At 45.2% G+C, this 24,919-nt stretch overlaps 1 protein-coding gene and 1 pseudogene across 1 annotated transcript; both read right to left on the reverse strand.

Moving 5' to 3' along the window:
* Nucleotides 1–4,543: 4,543 nt before the first annotated feature.
* Nucleotides 4,544–24,919, reverse strand: TMEM231 (transmembrane protein 231). The gene is made up of 7 exons (XM_065899286.1): nt 24,695–24,919; nt 24,425–24,594; nt 10,362–10,490; nt 9,898–10,041; nt 6,902–6,983; nt 5,086–5,191; nt 4,544–4,724 (listed from the first exon to the last, which is right to left on the reverse strand). Exons 1-7 carry the CDS (start codon nt 24,831–24,833, stop codon nt 4,544–4,546), a joined length of 951 nt encoding a protein of 316 aa, XP_065755358.1. The 5' UTR covers nt 24,834–24,919.
* Nucleotides 18,799–22,284, reverse strand: LOC136140832 (coiled-coil-helix-coiled-coil-helix domain-containing protein 2 pseudogene; annotated as a pseudogene).

Here is a 24,919-nt window from a genome sequence, read left to right on the forward strand (position 1 = left end):
AGAGGTCTCTATTGCTGCCCAAGATCCAGCAGCGAGAAGCAGGGGCCGCCAGACTCACATTCAGCTGGATCTGGTTCCAAATTCACTCACCGAGCTGCTTTTCCTCCAGAGTTCCCTGGAAAAAGCCCTCGGAGAATTTTCTAGATTAAAGCCATACCCTTTGAAACTCAAATTTCAAGAGACAAGGGATCCCCAAGCAGTGATCTCCTGGGCAGCTGAAGCCCCAGGAAGACACTTTCCAACCCGCACTCGGGGCGGCGATGCTCTTTTCACGTTCTGATAAAACCACAACCACCACCCTCAGCCCCAACTCGCACAGCCGACCCGGCTGCAAGATCAGGGCCTTCCCAGCTGTGCCACACTGGCTTAGGCCCAGGCCGCGCAGGGTGTGGGCATCCCGAGCGGAGAGAGGACGAACCAACGTACCCCAAGCGAGGCGTCCCAGTCCGACTGGCGCGGCGGGAGGCAGACGCCTCTGGTCCCAGTCTCAGCAAAGGCTCCTGGACGTCTTTTCCAAGCTCCTCTCCACAGCCGCTCTGTCTCCTCTCCGGGAGAGTCCGCTGCGACTGATTTGTTCCGCAGGGTCCCAAGGCTATGAAGGGGCACCCAGTGACACCAGGGAGAGGGCTCCAAGAGGCATGGACTTGCGAAGCGGATACCAAGATATTGGAGGCACCTGGAGACCCAAGGCGGCGGGAACCAGCAAACAGGGCAGGATTCCCCCTGAAAAAAGAGAGGTGTCGTAAGAATGCGATGTCGGCGGAGCAGTCCCAGGGTAAGGACAAGAAACAGACTCGGGCCCTCCTGCCCCGGAGCCCCCTGGGTGCCCGGCCCCGCGCCCCGCGCTACCTGGGCGGCCGCCGGAGGCCCGCGGCGCTGCTCTGCGCTGCCGGCCCAAGCGGAGCGCGCACAATGAGGCGCTTTCAGACGTGGCTGCGGTCCCGGAGCCGGCGGGCGGGAGCCGGAGCGGGAGGGAAGGAAGGAAAAAGCCGGTTGGCCCCCAGCCCCGGCTACCCTGCCCACCTCGGGCGGAGGGGCCACGCCTCGGGGGAGGGGCGGCCGTCCAGCGGCGGGGGCGGGCGAGCCCCGGGGAAGGAGGGCACAGGTGGGCCCGGGGGGCTGCCGGGGGCGCCCGGCTTGGCCAAGGATGTCAGAGGGCGCTCGCAGAGTCAGCTCTCATCCCACTAATTGACCAAAAAGTTGTCTTCCCCCTCCAATCCCCAGAGAAGGGAGGCTACTGGGAACACAAAAGGCCCTTGTGAAGGAAATCGAATCTTAATTTTGCCCCTCCTCCTTCTCGGTGGCATCCTCACAGCGAAAGGACTTGGAATCCAAACCGCTTCCCAAGCCCCCAGCCTCAGCCCTAAACCAAGCCCCAGGCATCTTGATGCCAGGCGGATCCGCGCAGCCTCCCCGGGTAGTAGCCGAGCTGGGGGCCGGGAGACCAGGTGGCCCTCAGGAGCTAGGCCTGCAGCTGGCTGTGCCCCTCTTTCTGTCCCCTCCCTGCTCTAGCCTCAGCTTGATAGCAGGTCCCGATAAATACAGGGTGTGTTTCAATAAATAAATATGCTATTTCCTCCTACAAATAACGGAGCAGAGTCAAAGCACCTGAAAGAGAATTCTGACCTCTTGTAATCAGCTGTGGGATCTAAAAGAAATCTCTGCCGCTGGAAGTATAAATTAGTGCATTCTTTCCAGGATGCGGTTTGGCAAGATGAATTAAAATCCTTATGAACGGGCTTCCCTGGTGGTGCAGTAGTTAAGAATCCGCCTGCCAATGCAGGGGACATGAGTTCAAGCCCTGGTCAGGGAAGAGCCCACATGCTGCGGAGCAACTAAGCCCCTGGGCCACAACTACTGAGCCTGTACTCTAGAGCCGGCAAGCCACAACTACTGAAGTCCGCGCACCTAGAGCCCGTGCTCCGCAACAAGAGAAGCCACCGCAATGAGAAGCCCGAGCACCGCAATGAAGAGTACCCCCGCTCGCCACAAGGAGACCCGCACAGCAACAAAGACCTAACGCAGCCAAAAATAAATACATAAAGTAAATATATTAAAAAAAATCCTGAGAACATCATAAGCTTTTGAATTCATAATTTCTTTCTAGGATCTAAAGAAAATAAACTAGCAAAAAGGATTTATAAGCAAGGTTCATAGATGTGTTGTTTATGATAGCAAAAAATATTAGAAACAAAAGAGTAAAAAGATGTGTATCAGAAAGCCAACAGTGATAACTTCTAGGGAGCAATTTACAGACAACTTATTTTCTTTAGGTTTCTGTAATTACACATTTCCCCCAATAGGCATTTAGAACTTATGTGGTCACAAAGAACCAAAACTTCTTTTACAAAGCATGAACATGAAGAGAAAGGAAGAAAGCTTTATTAATTGCTTTATCAATCTTACATGATGGGACCTAACCTGATTCAAACAGAAACTGGAAAATCATTTGGCAAAATAAGGGATTCCCCCCTGCCAAATATTAATTATCTCAAACCATGATGTAGTGATGGGTTACAGTCCAATTGATAATATCCTGTATATTTCCATTTTTCCCCTCTTTCAGCTATATGGTGTGATTCAGGTTCAGAAGCTACCAACATCTGATCTGTAAATAATCTAATATTCACCAGACGCAGTTGTAATTTTCCAGCCTGTGGTTTCCACACGCCATGTGGATTTCACCAAAAATTCGCATTTACTTTGGGCAGGGCCACAAGAGTTTTGCGAAGAGCTAACAAAAGCTCCAAGGTTTTTGGGCAGAGCCCTGGCAAAGCAAGGCTGCTGGTGAGTAACCCCAAGAAGTGTGCACAACCTCTGCCCTCCCCATCCTCCCCTTTCCAAATACTCTCCCTCTGAAGAGCCACATGCAACCTTCCAGTTTGAACATTTTAATTATAAAGTTACAAAACATCATGGTTCTTTATACACATTTTGCATGAAAATAATGTAATAAAATGCAAAGCCATGTTTATACACATCTTCAGCTATCTTTCCATACTCATTACCTTTTGGTGATTCAAACCAGAAACATTTATTTAAATCTCAAGAAAAAAACTTTAGGCATATAAACAGCCCAAAATATTAAAAGAAAAAGCAGAGGGGTCAGTATTAGGATATTTTGGTGCTTGGATACTTCAAAACAGGTTTGTTTCCAAAACTCTTATTTTAGTCAGTCTGAATGAAAAGGTGCTTGGGAAATAAAAACTGAGTCTCCAGGGTAAACTGAGGCATGCACTCAGGAGTGTGTGTGTGGATGGGAGTGAAGCGTGGATCATAGAGGGCGTGTCCTTCCAGTGCCAGTGATATCTCGGTATCATAAAGCAGGTCCAGGCGTCCTTAGGGCGAGAATGGAGAATTCTCTGCAACAGAGGCCCGTTCCAGCGGTCTCTTCGGCAGACACTCACTTAGTCCTGAGGGTAATCTGGCTGGACTGCGTGTCATTCTGCTAAAGGCCAGGCCCGGATTGGGCTGCCTGGGCTAGCATCCTCTTTATCCCCTCCCTGCTCCTTGTGTGTCCTCTCCAAAGCGGCCCACTCTGATGGGCACCCTGCTCCTTAGTCGAGGGAAACACAAGTAGCTGGGCTTCCCGCTAGCCCTCCAAGTAAACTCTGTGGTTGTCAGGCAGTGGGAGCCAATACCAACAACAGCTCCTCTGTCACCCATGTCCTTTTCAAGAAGGGGGAGGGCTGTCAAGGAGAAGGAGTGGCAAGTGTCCAGGGTGTTGGGTGAGGGCCAAAGAGAAAGAACCTGTTGTTACACTCCTTACTTCCCCCACTGTTGCTGAGGGGCTTGTGAAAGGAACAGCACTTCTGACTGCAGCCTGCTATTCCAGGGGCCCAGACAGAGGGCAAAGAGCCAGCCACAGCAGGGCAGGGATAAAGGGCTGTTCAGCTGAGCTACCGACAGATGACTGTCTGTTAGACTCGGGGCAGGTGGATGGATGGTCCTAGTGTCCTCAAGTCGCCCACCCTCCCGCACGTGCACACATGTGCTCTGGAGCGCTCCCTTTCTCACTCTCCAGATCTCCAGTTAAAGGCCTCTCAGTGCTGGAAATCAGTTCTGAATGGGAAATTTAGATGCCCAGGAGTGGAAAGTGCTGATGATTTGCATATCTATCACCAGAGAGCCCTGAAAAGAGTAAAACGTGGTTTACAATAGGGGGAAGAAATACATAGCATGTTTCTCAGTTCAAGAGAGGAAAAGTCTTTGCTTGACCAGAGATGGGACTCTTTCCAAGCTCTCTGAACTGACTGTAGTTTTCTCCTGAAATTCAAGTCAGAGACAAAAAACAAAAGCAAATTATAGCCTTCAGGAACCCTCAGAAACATTTCCACAACCTAGTCCGTGATTATTTTTGTAGGCGCGTAGAAAATATAGAATTTGTGTAGAGGGAAATTAGAAAGGAATGTTCTTTGTCTCTGATAGGAAAAGCACACACGTGGGCAAGTGTCCACAGGCTCTTTTCAGAAATCTCGTTAAGATGACAGTCCTCAGAAGACTATAATAGTGAGGTAGCTTACAGTTTTCAGACAGGGTCTTCTTAAGATAAATGCTCCTTATACAGTTCTCCCTGGGGCACTGCTGTTACAGGGATTGTGGTCACCACCTGATTTTGAAACACAAATCTTTTGATTCTTTCAAATACCCAGAGGAAGATAAGTAGGATACTGACATACTGGATCCAAGCAAACTTTATCATTTCCCAGAATCCTGGTAGATAAGTACAAACAGTTAAGGAATCACAGATGACATTTTCTAAGGAAATGTTAAACCAAAGGGTTAGTTTAGACAGAAAATGGCAAAAATGTTTCAAATACCCTTAAGATAAAAGAGATAATAAAAGATTATTAAGACATAAATATGGATGATTCTGATCTAGAAGAATTACTCAAGAAGAAATATGAACAGGAAATGAATATTTTTTCCTGTATGAACTGCAAACAGACAGTCATTTGCATGGGGGCTACAAATGCAGCAATTTCCAGTCTGAGGCTTCCCACATCTGTTCCTTCCTGGGACAACTGAGGAATCCCTTCCTTTTTTGAAACCCAGCTACTGTTGGCCCTTTAACAGAAAGGATATGAGATGACTTCCATGGGGTATCGGATGACAGCATTAATAACAAATGGAGCTTCTGCAGCCCTTCCCACCAGCCAGATGGGGTTGGGGTCAGTCAGGATGGTGGTTACTGCAACAAAATGGGGAGTTAATCCACGAACACTCTCTTCGGCAATAAAATATTGGGGGCTATAAAAATACTCTGACCTCTCGGGCAAATTCTGCACTTCAGAACTCATAGCAAAGAAATAATTCAAAAGGAAAGAGAAACTGAATGTTCAAAGTTGCTCACATATTATTTGTTAAAATACTTGTTAAAATAAGTTAAAAACTTGGAAACAGTCTATGTGTTCTACAATTGTTGAAGGGCTAAGCAAAAGAATACTATGCTACCTCTGAAAAGAAAACCAATTAGAACTTTGTAGCAGTGTGGGAAAATATTTATATTACGAAGTACAAAAGAGAAGTCAGATCATAAAGTGTCTCTAAACTATGATAGGAGCTGGGACTTCCCTTGTGGTCCAGTGGGGAGGACTTTGTGCTCCCAATGCAGGGGGCCAGGGTTAGATCCCTGGTCAGGGAACTAGATCCCACATGCATGCCGCAACTAAGAAGTCCACATGCTGCAACTAAAAAAAAAAAAAAGATCCTGCATGCAGCAACTAAGACCCAGTGCAGCCAAAATAAATAAATAATAAACTATGATAGAAACTGTATAAAAAAATCTACACATGTACAAAGACTGGAAGGAATTAAGAAAGAAAAGTTGATTTGTAGATAAACGTTTTTGCGTTCTAAAATTCTTTATTTTTGGAATAACGCTGCTAGAGTATTACATAAAATCAGAAAGAAATACTGGAATTGCAGTCCCCTCACTTGTTAAATGTCTCTGTATAGTATCTATGATGTCTGGTTGCCAAGTAATGCTTTAGATGCCTTTAGAGAAAACCTCAGACCACCAACCAGCCAGATGTGCTGAGTCAAGCACACACTCAGGGACAGCCTGAGAGCCCACCTCTTGAAAGGGATGGATACCCTCGGCCTTCCAGCTAGAACCTTGGGTGCTTTCTCCTACTGCAGCTGCTGACATGGGGTGCGTCATGCACAGTCCCTATTTCCATCTGAAAACTATGGACAGCAACTTGTCTTTGGCTTCTTTTACAGGTATGGTGTGGGGAGGAACTCACATATCTATACATATAAACCCATCAAGTCAGTGGTGGGATACATATGGCAGTTAATTGGCACTAACCTGCCAGACAATAGGAGCAGTAGAGGGGATGGTTAGCGTGTGGGTCTTTAGATCAGGAGAAGAAGGACAAACCCTGAGCAACCTGTTCACCTTCCATAACTGAGCATTCACTGTTTTTAATAAATAAATGTATTTATTTATTTATGGCTGTATTGGGTCTTCATTGCTGTGCAAGGGCGCTCTCTAGTTGCAGCAAGCAGGGAATATTCTCCGTTGTGGTGTGTGGGCTTCTCATTGTGGTGGCTTCTCTTGTTGCGGAGCATGGGCTCTAGGCGCGAGAGCTTCAGTAGTTGTGGCACGCAGGCTCAGTAGTTGTGGCTTGCAGGCTCTAGAGCACAGGCTCAGTAGTTGTGGCGCACGGGCTTAGTTGCTCCGCCGCATGTGGGATCTTCCCAGATCAGGGCTCAAACCCGTGTCCCCTGCATTTGCAGGCGGATCCTTAACCACTGCGTCACCAGGGAAGTCCCAAGCATTCACTGGTTTTGATACTTTCATATGACATGGGCTCTAATTCTGTTTCTCTCCAATAACGCCATTAACCTGCAAAGTCCTTGAGAAGCAGCTGAATGAACTCTCCCCATGACTCACCGTTCCTTTCCTGATAGGCAGCAACAATGTGGGTGAGGTCGTAGTCATGGGCAAAAGGGCTGGTCCCGTTGATTACAGATACCTGGGATTCGACAGGAGGATGTGATGTGAGCACCCAAGCGGCTTCCCCTCTTGTTTTTCCTGGTGTTTTTTTTTTTTTTTTTTTCGGTACGCGGGCCTCTCACTGTTGTGGCCTCTCCCGTTGCGGAGTACAGGCTCCGGACGCGCAGGCTCAGCGGCCATGGCTCACGGGCCCAGCCGCTCCGCGGCATGTGGGATCTTCCCGGACCGGGGCACGAACCCGTGTCCCCTGCATCGGCAGGCGGACTCTCAACCACTGCGCCACCAGGGAAGCCCTCCCCTCTTGTTTTTCTACCCTCCTGCCCACCCAGGCTGACCTCAGAGACAACCCTCTTGTGCTTGGTGGCCCATTCCAGTATTGATAATCTTTTCTTGAAGGATGAAAGAACTCCTTTGCAACAATTTAAGTCATTTACTCTCAGTCTTTCTTTTTGCAGGGATGGAAACAAGGGGTCGATATCCACCTTTTACACCTTCTACACGTTAAAAGCTATAAAATACCCCTTTCTATTAATTTTTTTTAAGAGACCACATTTTCAACTCCTTTGTCTTTTTCTTGCTCTTGCCTGGATTCTAATTGATCTCTTTGAAATACAGAGATGGAAATAGGATAAAGCGCAAACAGTAAGCACATAATCCTTTGAAGAAAAGAAAGATCTGCCCTCTAATATATTCCTGTGGACGTAATGTAATATACAAACCTTCAAATAAAAAGTGCTACATTAAGTTTATATCTGATAGTCTCCTCCTTTTTAAAATACGCATGTTGGGACTTCCTTGGTGGCGCAGTGGTTAAGAATCCACCTGCCAATGCAAGGGACATAGGTTCGAGCCCTGGTTCAGGAAGATCCCACACACCGTGGAGCAACTAAGCCTGTGTGCCACAACTACTGAGCCTGCACTCTAGAGCCTGCGAGCCACAACTACTGAAGCCCGCGTGCCTAGAGCCCGTGCTCCGCAACAAGAGAAGCCACAGCAATGAGAAGCCTGCGTACCGCAACAAAGAGTAGCCCCCACTCACCGCAACTAGAGAAAGCCCACGTGCAGCAACAAAGACCCAAAGCAGCCAAAAATAAATTAATTAAAACAAAACAAAACAAAATGTATGTTGATTACAGCTAGGTGACCACGAATCCCAATTTATCTGGAACAGTCCTGGCTTATGCCTATAACAAATGATAACATCTCATATTCGTTTTCTAAAGTAGCCCAGCCAGGGACTTCCCTGGTGGTCCAGTGGTTAAGACTCCGTGCTCCCAACACAGGGGACCTGGGTTCTGGTCAGGGAACTAGATCCCGCATGCTGCAACTGAAAAAAAGATCCTGCATACCACACCAAAGATCCCACACGTGGCAACAAAGATCCCTTGTGCTGCAACTAAGACCCAGTGCAGCCAAATAAATAAATACTAAAAAAGTAGCCCAGCCCAACTTATATGGGCCTCCCTGTGATAATGTAAAGGTTAGTAAAAAGTGATCAGATGCATGAGTTCTGGCCTCAGAGAGACAACTCGTGGCTCCGTTACTTTCAAGCTGTGGGACTTTGGGAAAATTAATCAATCCCTGTAAGCTCCAGTTTCCTCATGTGTGAGATGAGAGTTCATTCCCACATCCACTCTGAGTGCTTACAATGCGGCAGGCACTGTTTCAAGCGCTGGGGTGAGAGAAGACAGAAGACGGCAGCGCTTTTACCACTGAGGGAGATGGCAAATGAACAAACTGAAAACCTCTCTTTCATATTTCAGGTGGAGGTAAGGGGAGTAAACGTGGGTGAGGAATGATGGAGGGACAGGTAAATGTTCTTTGGAAGGAGTGCCAGGGAAGGACTGTGCTCAGGAGCTTTGAACAGGGACCAGAATGGGGCAATAGGATAAGCAACCTAGAAAGGAGCATAGGGGGACAATGACAAGACCAGCGGCTGGAGAGCAGGGAAGCTGGAAGAGAAGGCATCTCATGAGGTTGCTGTAATGATTAAATGAGATAACACATTTAAACCTCTTAACTCAGGCTGGCATGTTATATGCTTAACAAATGGTGGTGAGTATTCTTTTTCTTTTCTTCTTCTTTTTTTAAAATAAATTTATTTATTTAGGCTGCATTGGGTCTTTGTTACTGCGCGCGGGCTTTCTCTAGTTGCCACGAGCAGGGGCTACTCTTCGTTGCGGTGTGCAGGCTTCTCACTGCGCTGGCTTCTCTTGTTGTGGAGCACGGGCTTCAGTAGCTGTGGCACTCAGGCTCAGTAGTTGTGGCTCGCGGGCTCTAGAGTGCAGGCTCAGTAGTTGTGGTGCACGGGCTTAGTGGCTCCGCGGCATGTGGGATCTTCCTGGACCAGGGCTCAAACCCATGTCCCCTGCATTGGCAGGCGGACTCTCAACCACTGCCCCACCAGGGAAGTCCCAGTATTATTTTTCAAATGTTTTACATGAACTGAAAAAGATCAACTGAAATAAATACACTGTGTGTGTGTGCCCACGCATGCACACACCCAAAAACTATAAGCAATTCAATTCTTGAAGACAAAGACTATTCTTTTCCTCTCTTCTTACATGTAAATACAGGGGTATCTGTCTCCATATTTTAAAATAACTCATGGTAAGAATTCCTCAGAAATCCTTTTCTATGCTACCCACAAAGACATGCTATTTCCAACGTTCCTTTCTCCCTCTTCAAAGAACTTGACAAACAGTAACATACAAGGACTTCCCTGGCAGTCCAGTGGTTAAGACACCACGCTTCCAATGCAGGGGGCACGGGCTCGATCCCTGGTCCAGGAACTAAGATCTCACATGCCGCGTGGTGCGGCCAAAAAAAACACCCCAACACACACACACACACACACACACACACACACACACACACACACACAACAGTAACATACAGAAAGAAAAGAGATGGACAGTAAGCAATATCCTTACGTTGTACCGAACATCTAGGCCACCATGGCTTAGGGGCTGCTTCTGCTGCAGCCTCAGGTCTCCGTTCACATATAATTGGGACCCCGGAACAGCGAAGGAGGATTGGAAGAACGCCATGCTCTGCATCACGAATGTCGACATCCTCTGAAATCATTAGAAGGAGAGACAGTATCAATTTCGGCCAGATCCAAGGGGCTCTGGGTTCTAAGTGTCGCCTGTCTGTGGTTGAAGCCTAGCCATCCCTCCTATGCCTCACTCAGCCATGCAGGAAGCACTCTGCCCAGAACCCTCTGACCTATTAATAGCTCATGTAAATTAATGTGACCTCAATGAAAAACATTCAAATTTAACTTCTGCAATGAAATCCCAAACGACACCTCTGAAAAGTCTTCTGCAGTGTGGGTTTTCCCAGAAATCAGAAAGGGGGCTCTGTTCTATTGAAAGACAAAAGGGAGAGGACTCACGTGCAGTTGGTAGGAGAAAGTCAAGATGACCTGCACACCAAAAACGTGCTCCGTGGACTGCAGGGGAAGCTCCAGTTTAAAATGTAACATGTCCATTTTCCCATCCTGGTTCCTGTCTTCTTCTCTAGTCTAGGAAAGCCAAAAGAGGCCAGTGACCCCGCTCCTTAATAAGTCTGGGAGGAATCCATCTCACTGTTGGACGTACACAGTGACTCAGAGCTCTGCCACACAGAGGCATTATCTTCCTCACCGGAAGAAAAGAGAAAAAGGGACTTCCCTGGTGGCGCAGTGGTTAAAAATCCACCTGTCAATGCAGGGGACATGGGTTTGAGCCCTGGACCGGGAAGATCCCACATGCCGCAGAGCAACTAAGCCCGTGCACCACAACTACTGAGACTGCGTTCTTGAGCCCACGAGCCACAACTACTGAGCCCGCGTGCCGCAACTACTGCAGCCCGCGTGCCTAGAGCCTGTGCTCTGCAACAAAGAGAAGCCACCGCAATGAGAAGCCCGCACACCACAACAAAGAGTAGCCCCCGCTTGCCGCAACTAGAGAAAGCCCGCACACAGCAATGAAGACCAAACGCAGCCAATAAATAAATAAATTTATTTTTTAAAAAAAAAGAAAAAAAAGAAAAGAGAAAAATACATAGGTATAAGTGGATCAATCGTGGTGAAAGAGACACATATGCATGGCCCCTAAACTGCATACTTGGGCTTCTCAAATGTTCTAGGGCCAAACTGAAGAAGACCTGGAAGTGGCAGTAACAACAGTGTAAACATCTGGATGCATTTTTCTTTTTCAGTTGCCTCATTTGCTTTTTTGGTTTTATTGCTGGTGTTTTCTTTCCTTTTTAGAAACATGCCTGAGTTTGTATGGAACATTTAAATAGCATATCAAAGCAGACTTCTACTTCTCTAGAAGTCAACTTTTTAAAACAGAAAAGAAAGAATCCTAATCATTATGCATTCCCCAAACAGACTCAGCAGAAAAACACCAAGCTCTATTTATATATTCTTTAACCACAGTGCTTTGATTCAGATTCTCAGTGTTGGACTGATGTCAGGGCTTTATAGCCTAGTGCATCTTTTAGTACCAATGAATACAATGAAAAAGAAAGCTAAGTAAAATCAGTGAGGCATTAAAACTACACAGGTACTTTATAAATTATGGCCATGAAAGTAGGGAAGGGACCTCCCTGGTGGTCCAGTGGTTAAGAATCCGCCTTCCAATGCAGGGGACGTGGGTTTGATCCCTGGTTGGGAAACTAAGATCCCACATGCCATGGGGCAACTAAGTCCTCGGGCCGCAACTCCTGAGCCCACACGCCACAACTAGAGAGAAGCCCCAGTGCCGCAACTAAGACCCGACGCAGCCAAAAATAAATAAATAAATACTAAAAAAAAAAAAAAGTAGGGAAAACAGAGATCCAAGGAGGGAAAAACACAAATCACAGATCCTTAAAAAACACCAGAATCCAGTCTCACCTCATAGTGACCCTAAAGTGACCCTAAAATGACTAGCAGGAAAGACTCACTGAAATGTGATCACTGGTGACATGATTCCTTGCCACAACTCGGGATCTTGTTACTACAACTGATCCTTTTCCACTGTAGGTTCCCAGAAGGATTGTGCTGTGGGGTATCAGCATTCCCATCTGAATTCCCCATGTACTGATTCATTTGGTTTTCCACCATACCTTTATGTGGGGGAAGAGATTCTTTGTTCTTTTTCAGGCTAGTAAGGTCGTTTGAGATGGAGATATCTCAGTTTTCAGAACCTTTCAATCATTTCTTTCCTTCTAGACAATAATGTCCTTATCCTAGGCCTTGTTATAGAGAAACCTACCCTCTCTGTTCTGTTGGATACTATTTTCTCTGTCCTGTTACATCAGCTTTGCCGGTGTAGGCGAGGGATATCTGTTACCATGGCTGACGATCAGGTTACCGAGGCAATTATGTATTAGCAATTATGAGTAGGATGGAAAAGAGTTTGTGAATTCACAGGCTTGTCTTCCTGTGAATTTTTTTCAGTTGGTATCTGGGAAGATTTGGAAGACAAATCAGGTTAACTCTCTGTAGTGGATCCATGGCTTTTCTGGATCTTTAGGGTTGGATAGGAAGACAAAGATCAACAACTTGCAAGAGAGGAGAGTGACCAGGAGGGAAATGCCAGAAGAATCCAGACTCTAACACAGTCTGAGAGGGAGAGAAACACGTTTCATTTGACCTTTACAATAAGGCGAAGGTAAGCAGAGCAAGTACTATCCCCATTGTATATATGAGAAAACCAAGGCTCAGAGAGATTAAGGGATTTATGGAGTACGGCTACTATTGGTAAAGACAGGATATGAAACCACATCTTTGACTTCAAATCTGATCCTCTTTCCAGGACTAAAATGTCCAGACTTAAACTCAAGAAGAAGATGTCGGTTAAGAAAGATCTTTTTGCAAGAAGCCAGCACACTTTTACGCCATGTTCACAGAGGACAGAGATCCAGCACAGCACCATAATTGGTGTCTACTTGTTAAATCCATTCATTAACCTGTCAAATATTTTCTTTTCCTTTTTTTTTTTTAAAACGTTTATTTATTTGGCTGTGCTGGGTCTTAGTTACGGCACGTGAGATCTTTTTTTAGTTGCGGCACGCAGGATCTAGTTCACTGTTCAGGGATCAAACCCAGGCCCCCTACACTGGGAACATGGAGTCTTAACCACTGGACCACAAGGGAAGTCCCAACCTGTCAAATATTTTCTGAGGGCCTACTATGTGCCAGGCATTGCTTCAGGTTCTGGGAATATAATGGCAAACAAAATGGACAAAGTCCCCACCCTAACGGAGCTTACATTCCCAGCCAGGGAGGCAGAAAGTAAATCAACAAACAGGTATGTGCTAACAGGTAGTGCTAAGTGTCACAAAGAAAAATGAAGCAAACTAAAATTAGAGAATGACCAGGACAGAACAAAAATTTTTACACAAAGTATTCAGGAATACCTGACTGTCCGAGAAGTCAGGTGAAGTGAGGTGATAAGACACATAAATGTCTTGGGGAAGAGTGAGCCAAGCTGATAAAGCACACATACCCTGGGTGAGCGGGTCAGTGTTTAACGGAGTGAGATGAGGCCGAGTGCATGAGCTGGAGACCGTGGAAGATGAGGGCCCAGACAGGCCCATGGGGATGAGTGATGGTGCAAATGGTGCATCTCCCACAGAGGACCTGTCACCAAGTAAGACTCTCGCTCCCTTGGGGCTGGCAAGGTGAGTTACATCGCTGTGCTATCACTTGGACCACTGATGGAATCAATTAGCTAATTCCATTTACTTCAAACCAAGCTTAACACAAAATGCAACAGCTACAAAGGCAGGTGTTCAATGAGCTAATACTTTTTTTTTTAACATTTTAAAAATATTTATTTGTTTATTTTTGGCTGTGTTGGGTCTTTGTTGCTGCACATAGTTGCAGCGAGCAGGGGCTACTCTTTGTTGTGGTCCGTGGGCTTCTCATTGCGGAATACGGGCTCTAGGCGTGCAGGCTTCAGTAGTTGTGGCACACAGGCTTAGTTGCTCCGAGGCCTGTGGGATGTTCCCGGACCCGTACTTGAACCCATTTCCCCTGCATTGGCAGGTGGATTCTTAACCTCTGCGCCACCAGGGAAGTCCCCTCAATGAGCTAATACTTCTTTAACACAAGTTTAGGATTAGTAACTAAAATCCAATGGGTGTGTCTGGCTAAGAGAATTCATAAATCACACCATCACCTTATTTCTACAAGGTATATGTGCAATTTGGAGCAATTTTTATATCCACAGTTCATCCTGTCTCGTCCCTCTGCATACCCCAGGAGAGAAGTATTATTACTAGTAATAATTAGCAATAGTTAGATAGGTAGGTACTGTCATCCTCTTTATATAATTACTTTGAGACCAAGAGAGGGTATGGAATCCAATGACAGAACTGGGGCTAGAACTTAAGTTAACTGACTCCTGATTCTATAATAGCCCATAAGAACCCTAATTTCAAAGATTTCTTGAGTTAAAACAGGTAATCCTTTACAGATATGTGTGAAATCAATTCTAACATACTAGATAGGATAAATACAGGCATCGTTGGATTTAGTCAATGCCCATCAGTCCACCTGTATCAATCAGGGTCCAATAAGGAAGGAAGAAATGAAAATAAACAGTTATTTTAACAGGGGAATGTAGTATAGGGGATAATTAATAACACAGGCATTAGTGGACTAAAAAAGCAAACAGGGAACACTTTTTGCAGGATAACTACCTAGGGCCGGAGAAGAAAAGGAAGAGGCTGGCGTTACCTCAAGGAGCTAGAACTCAGACCTCAAAAAGGGAGTGCTGTCAGCTGGTACTGGTACCTTTGGAGCTGGGATGAAGAACCCATGAGGGAGTCAATAAGGCAGGAAGAAAGATGTACTCCTTGCTGTTTGCATCACCCCAGCAATGGTTCTTCAACCTGGTTGCAATTTCTGGTCTTCTGCCACTCCCAGAACAAGGCTCACCATGCCTCCTACTGGCAGAATCTAACAGGGAGCCAGTAGGCAGAGGAAAATGTGGTTTTCAGTATCTCAGCATGAGCATCACAAAGGAGAGTATAGGAGGGTAGGTTTGGAGCTGAGACAAGACCTAATAACCAGCACAGCATCTGACAGTAAGAGTAGCTGTAAATTTCACTAGTGCCATTGTTTCCACAGTGCCTTGACTTGCAACATTTTTCTCATCAGGGATTCTACAGTATTTGATAGTTTGCTGGAATTTTATTTGGCTCCTGTTTGTTTTCATATCTTTTATTCTCTAGTCATACTCTTTTTTTTCTTTTTCTTTTTTTTTTTTTGCTGTGCCACGTGGCTTGCAGGGTATTAGTTCCCTGACCAGGAATCAAACCCAGCTCCTGGCAGTGAAAGCACAGAGTCCTAACCACTGGACCACCAGGGAATTCCCTAGAGTCATATTCTTTTACTGAAGGTTAATTTCCTAGTTTATACCAGTGTCCACTTTACCATATACTTGTCATCATTGGGGTTTCCCTTTTTTTCTTTTTAAGCTGATAGTACTCTTTTTGTTTTTGGTGGTACGTGGACCTCTCACTGTTGTGGCCTCTCCCGTTGCGGAGCATAGGTTCCGGACGCGCAGGCTCAGTGGCCATGGCTCACGGGCCCAGCCGCTCCGCGTCATGTGGGATCTTCCCGGACCGGGGCACGAACCCGTGTCCCCTGCATCGCCAGGCGGACTCTCAACCACTGCGCCACCAGGGAAGCCCTGATAGTACTCTTTGACACCAGTCTTTGGGTCTCCAGCAAAGTAGGAACAGTATACCACTCCATGTCTCCTAGACATATAAAATCCTTGCTACCTGTATTTCAATTAATCTAAGATATCATTAATTATAAAATGTACCAATATTTTCTATACCAGTAAGAAAGCAAAAATATTTCCAATTAAACTATGACACAATGCTTTCTAATCACTAAGGGTATTTATGTTATACTTATTGAAAGAGCTTTTAGACTGAGGCATATTAATATCAGATATCCTATTTATGCACATAGAAAAATATATGCAAAATAAATTGATCCAGGGATTCTTAAAACTTCTTTACATCATGACTCTTTGTATCATTTTTTGACTCAGTATTATCCATACTTTTCTATGTAAGTTTGTCCTTTGTGCCATGAAGCACACTGGTGGTTTTATACAGCATTTAAAAAACATTCACAAAGGGAACTAAAATTCACTGGTCTGGGTTCATAAGCAGGCTTTAAAATTCTGTGGACTTATCCTACTATTAAGTGCCTCTTGAACCTTCCCTTACCTGCTTATCACTTGGTTCTTAGGGTTAAAATGTTTTATTATTGTCTCTGGGGTTTTCTTTCAAGTTGCTGATGTCCCTTCTGCAAGCTTTGGTGCTGGTACTTTTGAGTTTTCATACGTAGTCAATGAGGACTAGCCAAGCCTGTCTTCTGGCCAACAGCTATTGTAAGATGCCACTGACAGGGCTTCCCTAGTGGTGCAGTGGTTGGGAGTCCGCCTGCCGGTGCAGGGGACGCGGGTCGTGCCCAGGTCAAGGAGGATCCCACGTGCCGCGGAGCGACTGGGCCCGTGAGCCATGGCCGCTGAGCCTGTGCATCCGGAGCCTGTGCTCCGCAGCGGGAGAGGCCACAGCAGTGAGAGGCCCGAGTAAAAAACAAAACAAAACAAAAAAGATACCACTGACAGGCAGACACACTCTGATTTCGGAGAGGTGAAAAAACATGTCTTGGACACACAGTACTCTCCGCTCATCTTCTTGCATCCTCTTGTAGTCTTCAGCCCCCATATTCTCTGGGTCACACATGCTTAAAGAACCAAGTCAGGCTCATTGAGGAAAAAGGTCACTCTGTGCTTTTTTTCTTCTTTCATTAGAAACAAGAAACTTGACTTTTAAAGCATTGAAAGCATAGGGACTTTAGAGACGCTGTCCAAGGTGAGCTGACTAAAGCAGAAACAAGGCCGTTTCTGACTTCTAAGGCAGTTTCCCAAATTAGCAACTGCAAAGCCACCTCCAAGCATTTGGTCAAACTTTTTTTTTTTTTTTTTTGTGGTACGCGGGCCTCTCACTGCCGTGGCCTCTCCCGCTGCGGAGCACAGGCTCCGGACGAGCAGGCTCAGCGGCCATGGCTCACGGGCCTAGCCGCTCCGCGGCATGTGGGATCCTCCTGGAACAGGACACGAACCCGTGTCCCCTGCATCGGCAGGCGGACTCCCAACCACTGCGCCACCAGGGAAGCCCTCATTTGGTCAAACTTTGACCTAAAACCACTGCTTCCTTGGCTCTCTGGGCAGTTTCTTGGACAGGTCGTAGTCAGTCTAGCTTTATGTTTAGAGTTAGAAGAGTATTTTGCCGCACTAGGGTTAAGAGTATAAGATACAAACCAAGAAACCTTGGGGACTTCCCTGGTGGTCCAGTGGGTAAGACTCTGCGCTCCCAACGCAGGGGGCCAGGGTTTAATCCCTGGTGGGGGAACATGATCCTGCATGAATGCCTCAACTAAAAAAAAGATCCTGTGTGTCACGACTAAGACCCGGAGCAGCCTAAATAAATAAAAATAAATCTTAAAAAATCCCCAAGAAACCCTTGAGCTGTAGACCTGACTGCTTAGCTGAGAGCTAGAAACTGTCACTTAGCTATGAGTCTTGTTCTCTTCGTCTGTAAAATGGGGGTATAACCTCTACCTCACAAGGTTACTGTGAGGCTTAAAGAGATAATATATGTAAAAAATCAATGGCTAACTCTTTACTAAGTGATTGTTAAAGGCCAAGTATCACATACAGGAATTTAAATGTATTATCTAATGATGAAATGCTTAGCGTATGCCAGAGGCATGGTAAATCAATAGCAATTTCAATTTTATTCATTTATTTGACCGTGCTGTGGAGCTTGCGGAATCTTAGTTCCCAGACCAGGGATCTAGTCAGTGAAAGCGCGAAGTCCTAACCTGGAAATTCCCAATAGCAATTTTTATTACTACGGCTTGTGAGCATATCACCAGGATATCACCAACGTGCTTTTTAAAAAATTTAGACATAATTCACATACCATAAAATTCACGCTTTTGCTACAATTCAGTAGATTTTAGTATATTCACAACGTTGTGTGACTATCACCACTGATTCCAATTTCAAAACATTTCCATCAGCCCCCAAAGAAACCATATACCCATCCCCATTAGCAGTCACTACCCATCTCTCCTCTCCACCAGTTAATTCCCCAAGTTCCTGGAATCCCTAATCTACCTTCTGTCTCTACAGATTTGTCTATTCTGGACATTTCATCTAAATGGAATCATACAACATGTGCTGTTTTGTGGTTGGATTCTTTTACTTAGCAAAAAGGTTCATCCATGTTGTAGCACATATCATGACTCCATTCCTTTTTATGGTTGGGTAATATTCTATTGTACGGATATAACATATTTTGTTATCCATTCACTCATTGATGGACGTTTGGGTTGTTTGGACTTTTTTTTTGAATTGTTATTGCTCTTATGAATGAGGCTGCTATGAACATTTGTGCACAAGTTTCTGTGTAGACATGTGTCCTCAATTTTGGGGGGTACACATATGCCTAGGAGTAGGGATGCTGGAACACATGATAACTCTATTTTTTTTCTTTTTTTTGGAAAGAAAATCACTTTATTCTAATTAATTCACAAACAAAAGCTTGTTTAAGAGGCCAAACATCCGCCCAGCCCCAAACTCAATACCATCTCATGAGCTTCTACATGGTGAGAATACCCTCTTCCACTGCAATTCTGAAGCACAAAAGCTATTAATGATCGAGGAGAGGCTTAACTGGTGGCTTCACATTTTTTATCTGCACTATTAATTATATTTTTAATGCTAAATCAACATGGTCATGAGAGATGATTTTTCATGTCTTCAGTTGGAACTTCTAGATGAAGCTAACCCATTCACCAATTTGCATTGTTTTAGCACCTCACTGAAACCTTCACAAAGCTTAAGGTCACCCTGGTTCAGTGCACACTCCAAAAACTATTTCACCTGAAAAAAGCATGGGCCATTCTGCTGCTGCTGTGCCGGCTGGGTTCCCTGAGGCTCCCAGTAAGTGACGTCAGGCCTTGAGATCTCAGCATTACTTCCTCTTACTGAAGCCACCAGGGAGGGCATGACCCAGAGTGTGGCCGACGCTGGCTGCAGTGGTTGCCACCTGGGCCATCAGACCTGGCTGCCGGGGAGCAGCAGCAGGGGAGCCAACAGCAGATGGTGGAGCCGCTGCTGGTGGCTGAGCTGCGGGCGCTGGCCTGGGCACGGTTCTCATCTGAAGGGCCCGGCTGGCTGGAGGGGCCACGCTGAAAGCGCGGCTTCAGCTTCCACGAGGAATCTTAAATGCGCGGCAAAGCGGGGACTAGAAGAGCGAGGATAACTCTATGCTTAACTTTTTGAGGAACTGACAACTATTTTCCAAAGTGGCATTTTATATACTTACCTGCTTTTAAAATTTTACTGTTTTTTTGGTTTGCTTTTGTTTTACATGGCGCTTTCTAAATTTTTCCTTTTAAAATTGTTGTCACTGTAATTTTAAAATCTTGAATATGTATTACATTCCCATGTTACAAAATTATAATGGTACAAAAGGCTACGTAGTGAAAAATTTCTCTCCCACCTTAACCTCAGCCACCTAGCTCCTTCCCCAGAGCAATCAATGTTGTCAGTTTCCTTTGAATTCTTCCAGAGATAGCTGAAGCATGCATGTGTGTGTATGTAAATACACACATTCGTATATTTTGGGGTTTTTTTTCTATTTTTATACAAATGGAAGCATATTATATACAATTTTTGTTTTTTACACTTATCAATTTCTCTTGGAGGTAATTCCACATCAATAGATATAAATCCAACTTCATTAAAAAAAAAAAAGCTATGTAACATTCCACTAGGTAGATAGAACAACTTTCTAAATGAGTCTTCTATTGCTACATAGGTTGTTTACCATTTTTTTAAAAATGTATTTTATTTATTTATTGTTCGCTGCGCTGGGTCTTCGTTGCTGCGCGTGGGTTTTTCTCTAGTTGTGGCGAGCGGGGGTTGCTCTTTGCTGTGGTGCTTGGGCTTCTCATTGCAGTGGCTTCTCTTGTTGCAGAGCACGGGCTCTGGGCGTGTGGGCTTCAGTAGCTGTGGCACTCGGGCTCAGTAGTTGTGGCTCGTGGGCTCTAGAAAGCAGGCTCAGTAGTTGTGGCGCACGGGCTTAGTTGCTCCGCGGTATGTGGGATCTTCCCAGACCAGGGCTTGAACCCGTGTCCCCTTCATTGGCAGGCGGATGCTTAACCACTGGACCACCAGGGAAGCCCTGTTTACCATCTTTTGATGCTACAGACAATGCTGCAATGAGCAACTTTTTACATATGTCATTTCACATGTGTGCACAAACCTTAGGATACCTTACTATAAGTAGAAGCAGGCACATGAATTGGTAATTTTGACATATATGGACAAACAAATATGGTCCTTAAAGAGGTTTTATCAATCTACACTCCCACCAGAGATATACAGGAGTGTATGCACAATTCCCTACATCTTGCTCACCGTGCTACGAAACTTCAATTTTTGCCTATTTGATAGATAAAAATGATATCTCAATTATTCTTAATTTGCATCTAATTACAAGCACGATTTCATATGTTTAAGAGTTATGTGTTGAGAAATAGAATACTGCCTGCCACATCAGTAAACAAAGGATGTCACAGTCATTAGCGATTACACCCACGCTGATGGTGAGCTGGCGAGCCCTGAGGGAACTCAGGACAGAAACAAAGAATACCTGCCATCTAGCAGCCATCAGACTGCAGCCACTCCCCACGGTGCACCCTGAGGAAATTCAGGATGTGAAAACACAGGATACTGGCCCCAGACCGCTGAGGTGCATATCAAAGGAATGATTTCAGTGAGCCAAATCTCTAGCATCTTCCCATACATAGCAAAGTGCTAAATTCCTTAACTTGAGATCTAGTTTTCTTGTACTAACAGTAATCTTTTGTTCCTACTACCTGCCCTTTGTTGCAAAACTCCTGTATATCCTACCTCACCTCCTTGGAGCAGTTTTCTCAGGGTTACTAGAGATGCTGCCTCCTAGGCTTGAAGTCCTCAGTATGTCTGCCTAATAAAACATAACTCAACTTTTAGGCTGTGCATGTGTTTTTTTAGTTCACAGTGTGTTTTGTCTTCTATAAACTGTGCATATTCTTTGCCCATTTTTTTACTAGGTAGTTGGTCTTTTAATTATAGATCTGTAGGCACTTTGTTAGGAAAATTAGCCCTTTACAAGTGATACAAATAGTAAAACTTTTTTCCTTGTTGTCATTTGTGTTTTGGCTTTGCTTATGGTTTTCACCAGGCCAATAATTTTTTAAATTTTATACTTGCATTTATCAAAAAAGTTTCTTTTATGCCTTCTAAATTTTACGTCATACTCAGAGATTTAAAAGCTTTCACTCTTGGGGGCTTCCCTGGTGGGGCAGTGGTTGAGAGTCCGCCTACCGATGCAGGGGACACGGGTTCGTGCCCCGGGCCGGGAAGATCCCACATGCCACGGAGCGGCTGGGCCCGTGAGCCATGGCCGCTGAGCCTGCGCGTCCAGAGCCTGTGCTCCGCAACGGGAGAGGCCACAACAGTGAGAGGCCCGCATACCGCAAAAAAAACCAAAAAACAAAACAAACAAACAAAAAAGCTTTCACTCATTTGTTTCAGTACTTCTATGATTTTAAATTTAATTTTGATCTATCTGGACTTTAATTCTGCTGTACAGTCTCTGAGGACTAGCTCCATCTTTATGCAGTGATTTAAAATGCCACCTTTGTCATATTAGGGTCCATTTCCATACTTTTTATATAATTCCCCAAACCACACTACTTTACTTATTAGAGCTTTAAGGTATAGTTTAATATCTGGTAGACCTCTTTCCCTTGTATTGATATTATCCTTTTTCTCCTAGAATTTTTGCTTACTTTTTTTCTGTACTTCCTTTATATCTTCTAACTATTTATTTGTATCTCATGATTTTAAACTATTCTCAAACCAAGAGCTCAGCCAGCAAGGAAGCAAATAATTTACTGAGAAAGACTGTAGACAAGGTCATAAATTACTTATAGAGGCTTAGAATGGAGAGAAAAAAAAGACTAAGAAAAAGGAGCTTTGGCTTTATGTTTTACAGTGTAAAACTGCCCAGTATTAAAGAGGATTGATAGCTCTGGACACCATAAAAACAAGAGGTAGTCTTGGCTTCACAAAATCGCAACACACACACACCAGAAGTAGGGGGTTGGTGGGCAGTGCTCTCAAGGGAGTGGTTTCTGGTTACAGAGATAAGAGGCTAACTAGCAATCCAACTGGGAAGCCAACCCAGGTCATGGTGGATGAACAAGTGAAAAGAACACATGAATGAAACCTAATGCTGTATCCTTGTTTTCATGATTATTTTAAGTTTTCATGATTATTTCTTAGACTCAAGTAACCAGAAAGTATGACAGATAGGAATATACAAATGTAAAGAAAAAATTTCTACCAAAAATTTAAAAGACAAGGAATGCTAACCTAAAGTAAAACTAACAAGTTAATTTTTTGTGTGTTTGTAACACAAACAAGAACAACCACCTTTGTTTCCACTTTTGGAAAGGAAACACAGGTGGAACAGAAGTACAGTGGGTTTACAGGGAAAAGGAAACGTACCTCGATACTGGCCTCTCACCCGCAGTCACCCTTCCCCAGAGGCATTATAATCTCAAATGAGAATAAAAATGGGCAATATGTCACGATTAGGGAGGAGCTGCGAAAATAAATTTGTCTCTACTCAACTTCTATTTTTAAATAAATTTAAAAGACCTGATCATTTAAAGAATCAAAGTGTTCAACAATGTTTGTTACAAAAACCTGCAGGCTTCCACCCACAGGGCAACTAATTTTGCCTCATTTACCTTATTATTTAGAAATGTATCTCCATGTCTTTACACAACCTTGGCATTGGCTGGTACTTCTCAACTTCCATTTCAGGCATCCTCTATTGTCTTCCCACAAGGAGGGATAATTTAGTTTTCTTTCCCCCTCCCTTCCAGCCAGCACCGCCACCTTCCCATCCCCCCAGTAGCGTTAAAGTCTTATTCTGGTTAGTTAACATTCAGTGTTCACCAAATTATGATATGTAAATCCTATTCATAACTGATTGCTTTTCCTTACTTTTATTTTTCTGGAGTTAATAATTATTTTATTTGCTTGCTTAGTTTTCTATGTATTTATACAATTTCAACAAACAGCTTCTATTCCAATTCCTCACAATCTGATGTCTAAAGATGTATGACTTATTCAAAGTCTTGTTCACTGCAGTATTCTACTAGTGAAAAAGTAAAAGCAAATCAAAAATCCACCAACAGGCAACTGTTAAATCCACTGCAGTTTTCCATATCATGAAATACTTTGCAGACCTTAAAACGAAGGTTAACTAACAAGTATCGATACATGTACCAAACTGAGCCTTTAATTTTACGTCATTATACATACCTGTAAGTCTTTAATATTTTACAATGAGTATGCATTTTTATAGTCAGGGAAAAAAAGGAAATTTAAAGTAATCATAAAAATAATGGGAATCATATTTTGTTTGCGGTTATTCATATGACCAATCAGATTTTAAAATTTTTGTCACTTTGTTTAGTTGCTGGGCAAAAAGTCAATTTTTTTTTCCACTGCACAAATTTGACTGTAGGCCAATCATCTCAGAGATGTCTAAAGAGATTCAACTTTGGAAGAAGGAAATCCAGAATTTTCCTACTTCTAAAGGAAAATGTTTTCAGAAAATGAGTGTAAAGGGGGTGATTGTATAGGAAGCCCTCACTTATCGTGAACCAGATACTAGATTACAGACAGTAAAATGCTTCATTTTCATCCCAGACAGCGGCAGGATGGAGCGGCATCTAAGGAGGCGAGCCCAGGGAGGCGGGCCTGGGCCAGCAGCACATTCTACGGAGGTTGCTTAACCAACCAGCACGTTGGCTTCCGCGTGTCAGTCTGCCTAAAAATGCCTGACCTTTCCGTTCCTACCGAGTGCTGATGCACTACTGCAGCTGCACGACGGGGTAGTTAACTAGAACACCACTCGGCCTTCACGACTCATAAGGCAACTTTCGCGACCACCCTTCCATTAGGAAGGGGCAGGCCCACGGAAATGACAGGGTCGGACATAGGTTGCCCCCCAGGCTTCTAACCTCTGTATAGGTCACAGACGCTGACAGCTGTAGCTAACTTTATTGGGGTGGCGGACGGCTTGGAGAAGTCGAATGAAACAACAAATTTGCTCCCCAGGAAAATAAACATAAGCTCGGGTCAGTGAACTTGTGCACAGAACTTCCCGTGGGTTCGTGACTCCCTCAGACCCAAGCCGGGCTCCCCCGGACACAGGGGCCGGGGCTCCGGCCGCGGCGCGCCCTCCCACCCCTTCCCCCATCCCCACCGCAGCCCAGTACCGGCGGGCGGCTGGGCCCAGGCGGGAACCACGCACCGAAACGAGCGGGACGCGCAGGTGATCCCCCTGCAGCCGGTTGAAGGCGGGAAACGTGCTCCAGGCTAGGAAACCACCGTGCTCGGGTCCTAGCAAGGCCACGAGCAGCACCTGGTGCTGGAAGCGCACGGTCGGCTGCTCCTCATAGCTGCTTCGTTTCAGCCAAAACCCTGAGGTAAAAAGGGCGGGAGGCGGAGGGGCCGAGGTCAGGGAAGCCGGCGCGGTCGCCGCGGAGAGCCGCGTCGCGCATCGGCCGGGGGGCAGGCTCACCGTGGCTCCGGAAGGCCACCAGCAGCGGCGGGATGTACGTGAGCGCGGCGGACAGCATCAGGAACAGTGCGGCCTTAGAGCAGAGCCCCGCGCGGTAGCCCCGCTCCACTGGGTGAGAGAAGAGCTCGTAGAGAGCCATGAGGGCAGCGGTGAGTCGGGCCAAGAGCTCGGGATTCCTCGGCGGTTCCAGAGATTCGACAAACTTTGGCTTCTCCTGGTTGCCAT

This window comes from Phocoena phocoena, chromosome 20 (assembly GCF_963924675.1).
Source record: "Phocoena phocoena chromosome 20, mPhoPho1.1, whole genome shotgun sequence".
Lineage (NCBI taxonomy): Eukaryota > Metazoa > Chordata > Mammalia > Artiodactyla > Phocoenidae > Phocoena > Phocoena phocoena.

What these genes read in the sequence shown, in the direction of transcription:
- TMEM231 (XM_065899286.1), bottom strand. Translation starts at nt 24,833, where the DNA reads ATGGCTCTCTACGAGCTCTTCTCTCACCCAGTGGAGCGGGGCTACCGC. An exon ending in GGTGGCCTTCCGGAGCCACG is followed by an intron (nt 24,595 to 24,694) that starts GTGAGCCTGCCC and finishes TTTTTACCTCAG; the next exon opens with GGTTTTGGCTGAAACGAAGC. An exon ending in GCCTAGATGTTCGGTACAAC is followed by an intron (nt 6,984 to 9,897) that starts GTAAGGATATTG and finishes GTCGAATCCCAG; the next exon opens with GTATCTGTAATCAACGGGAC.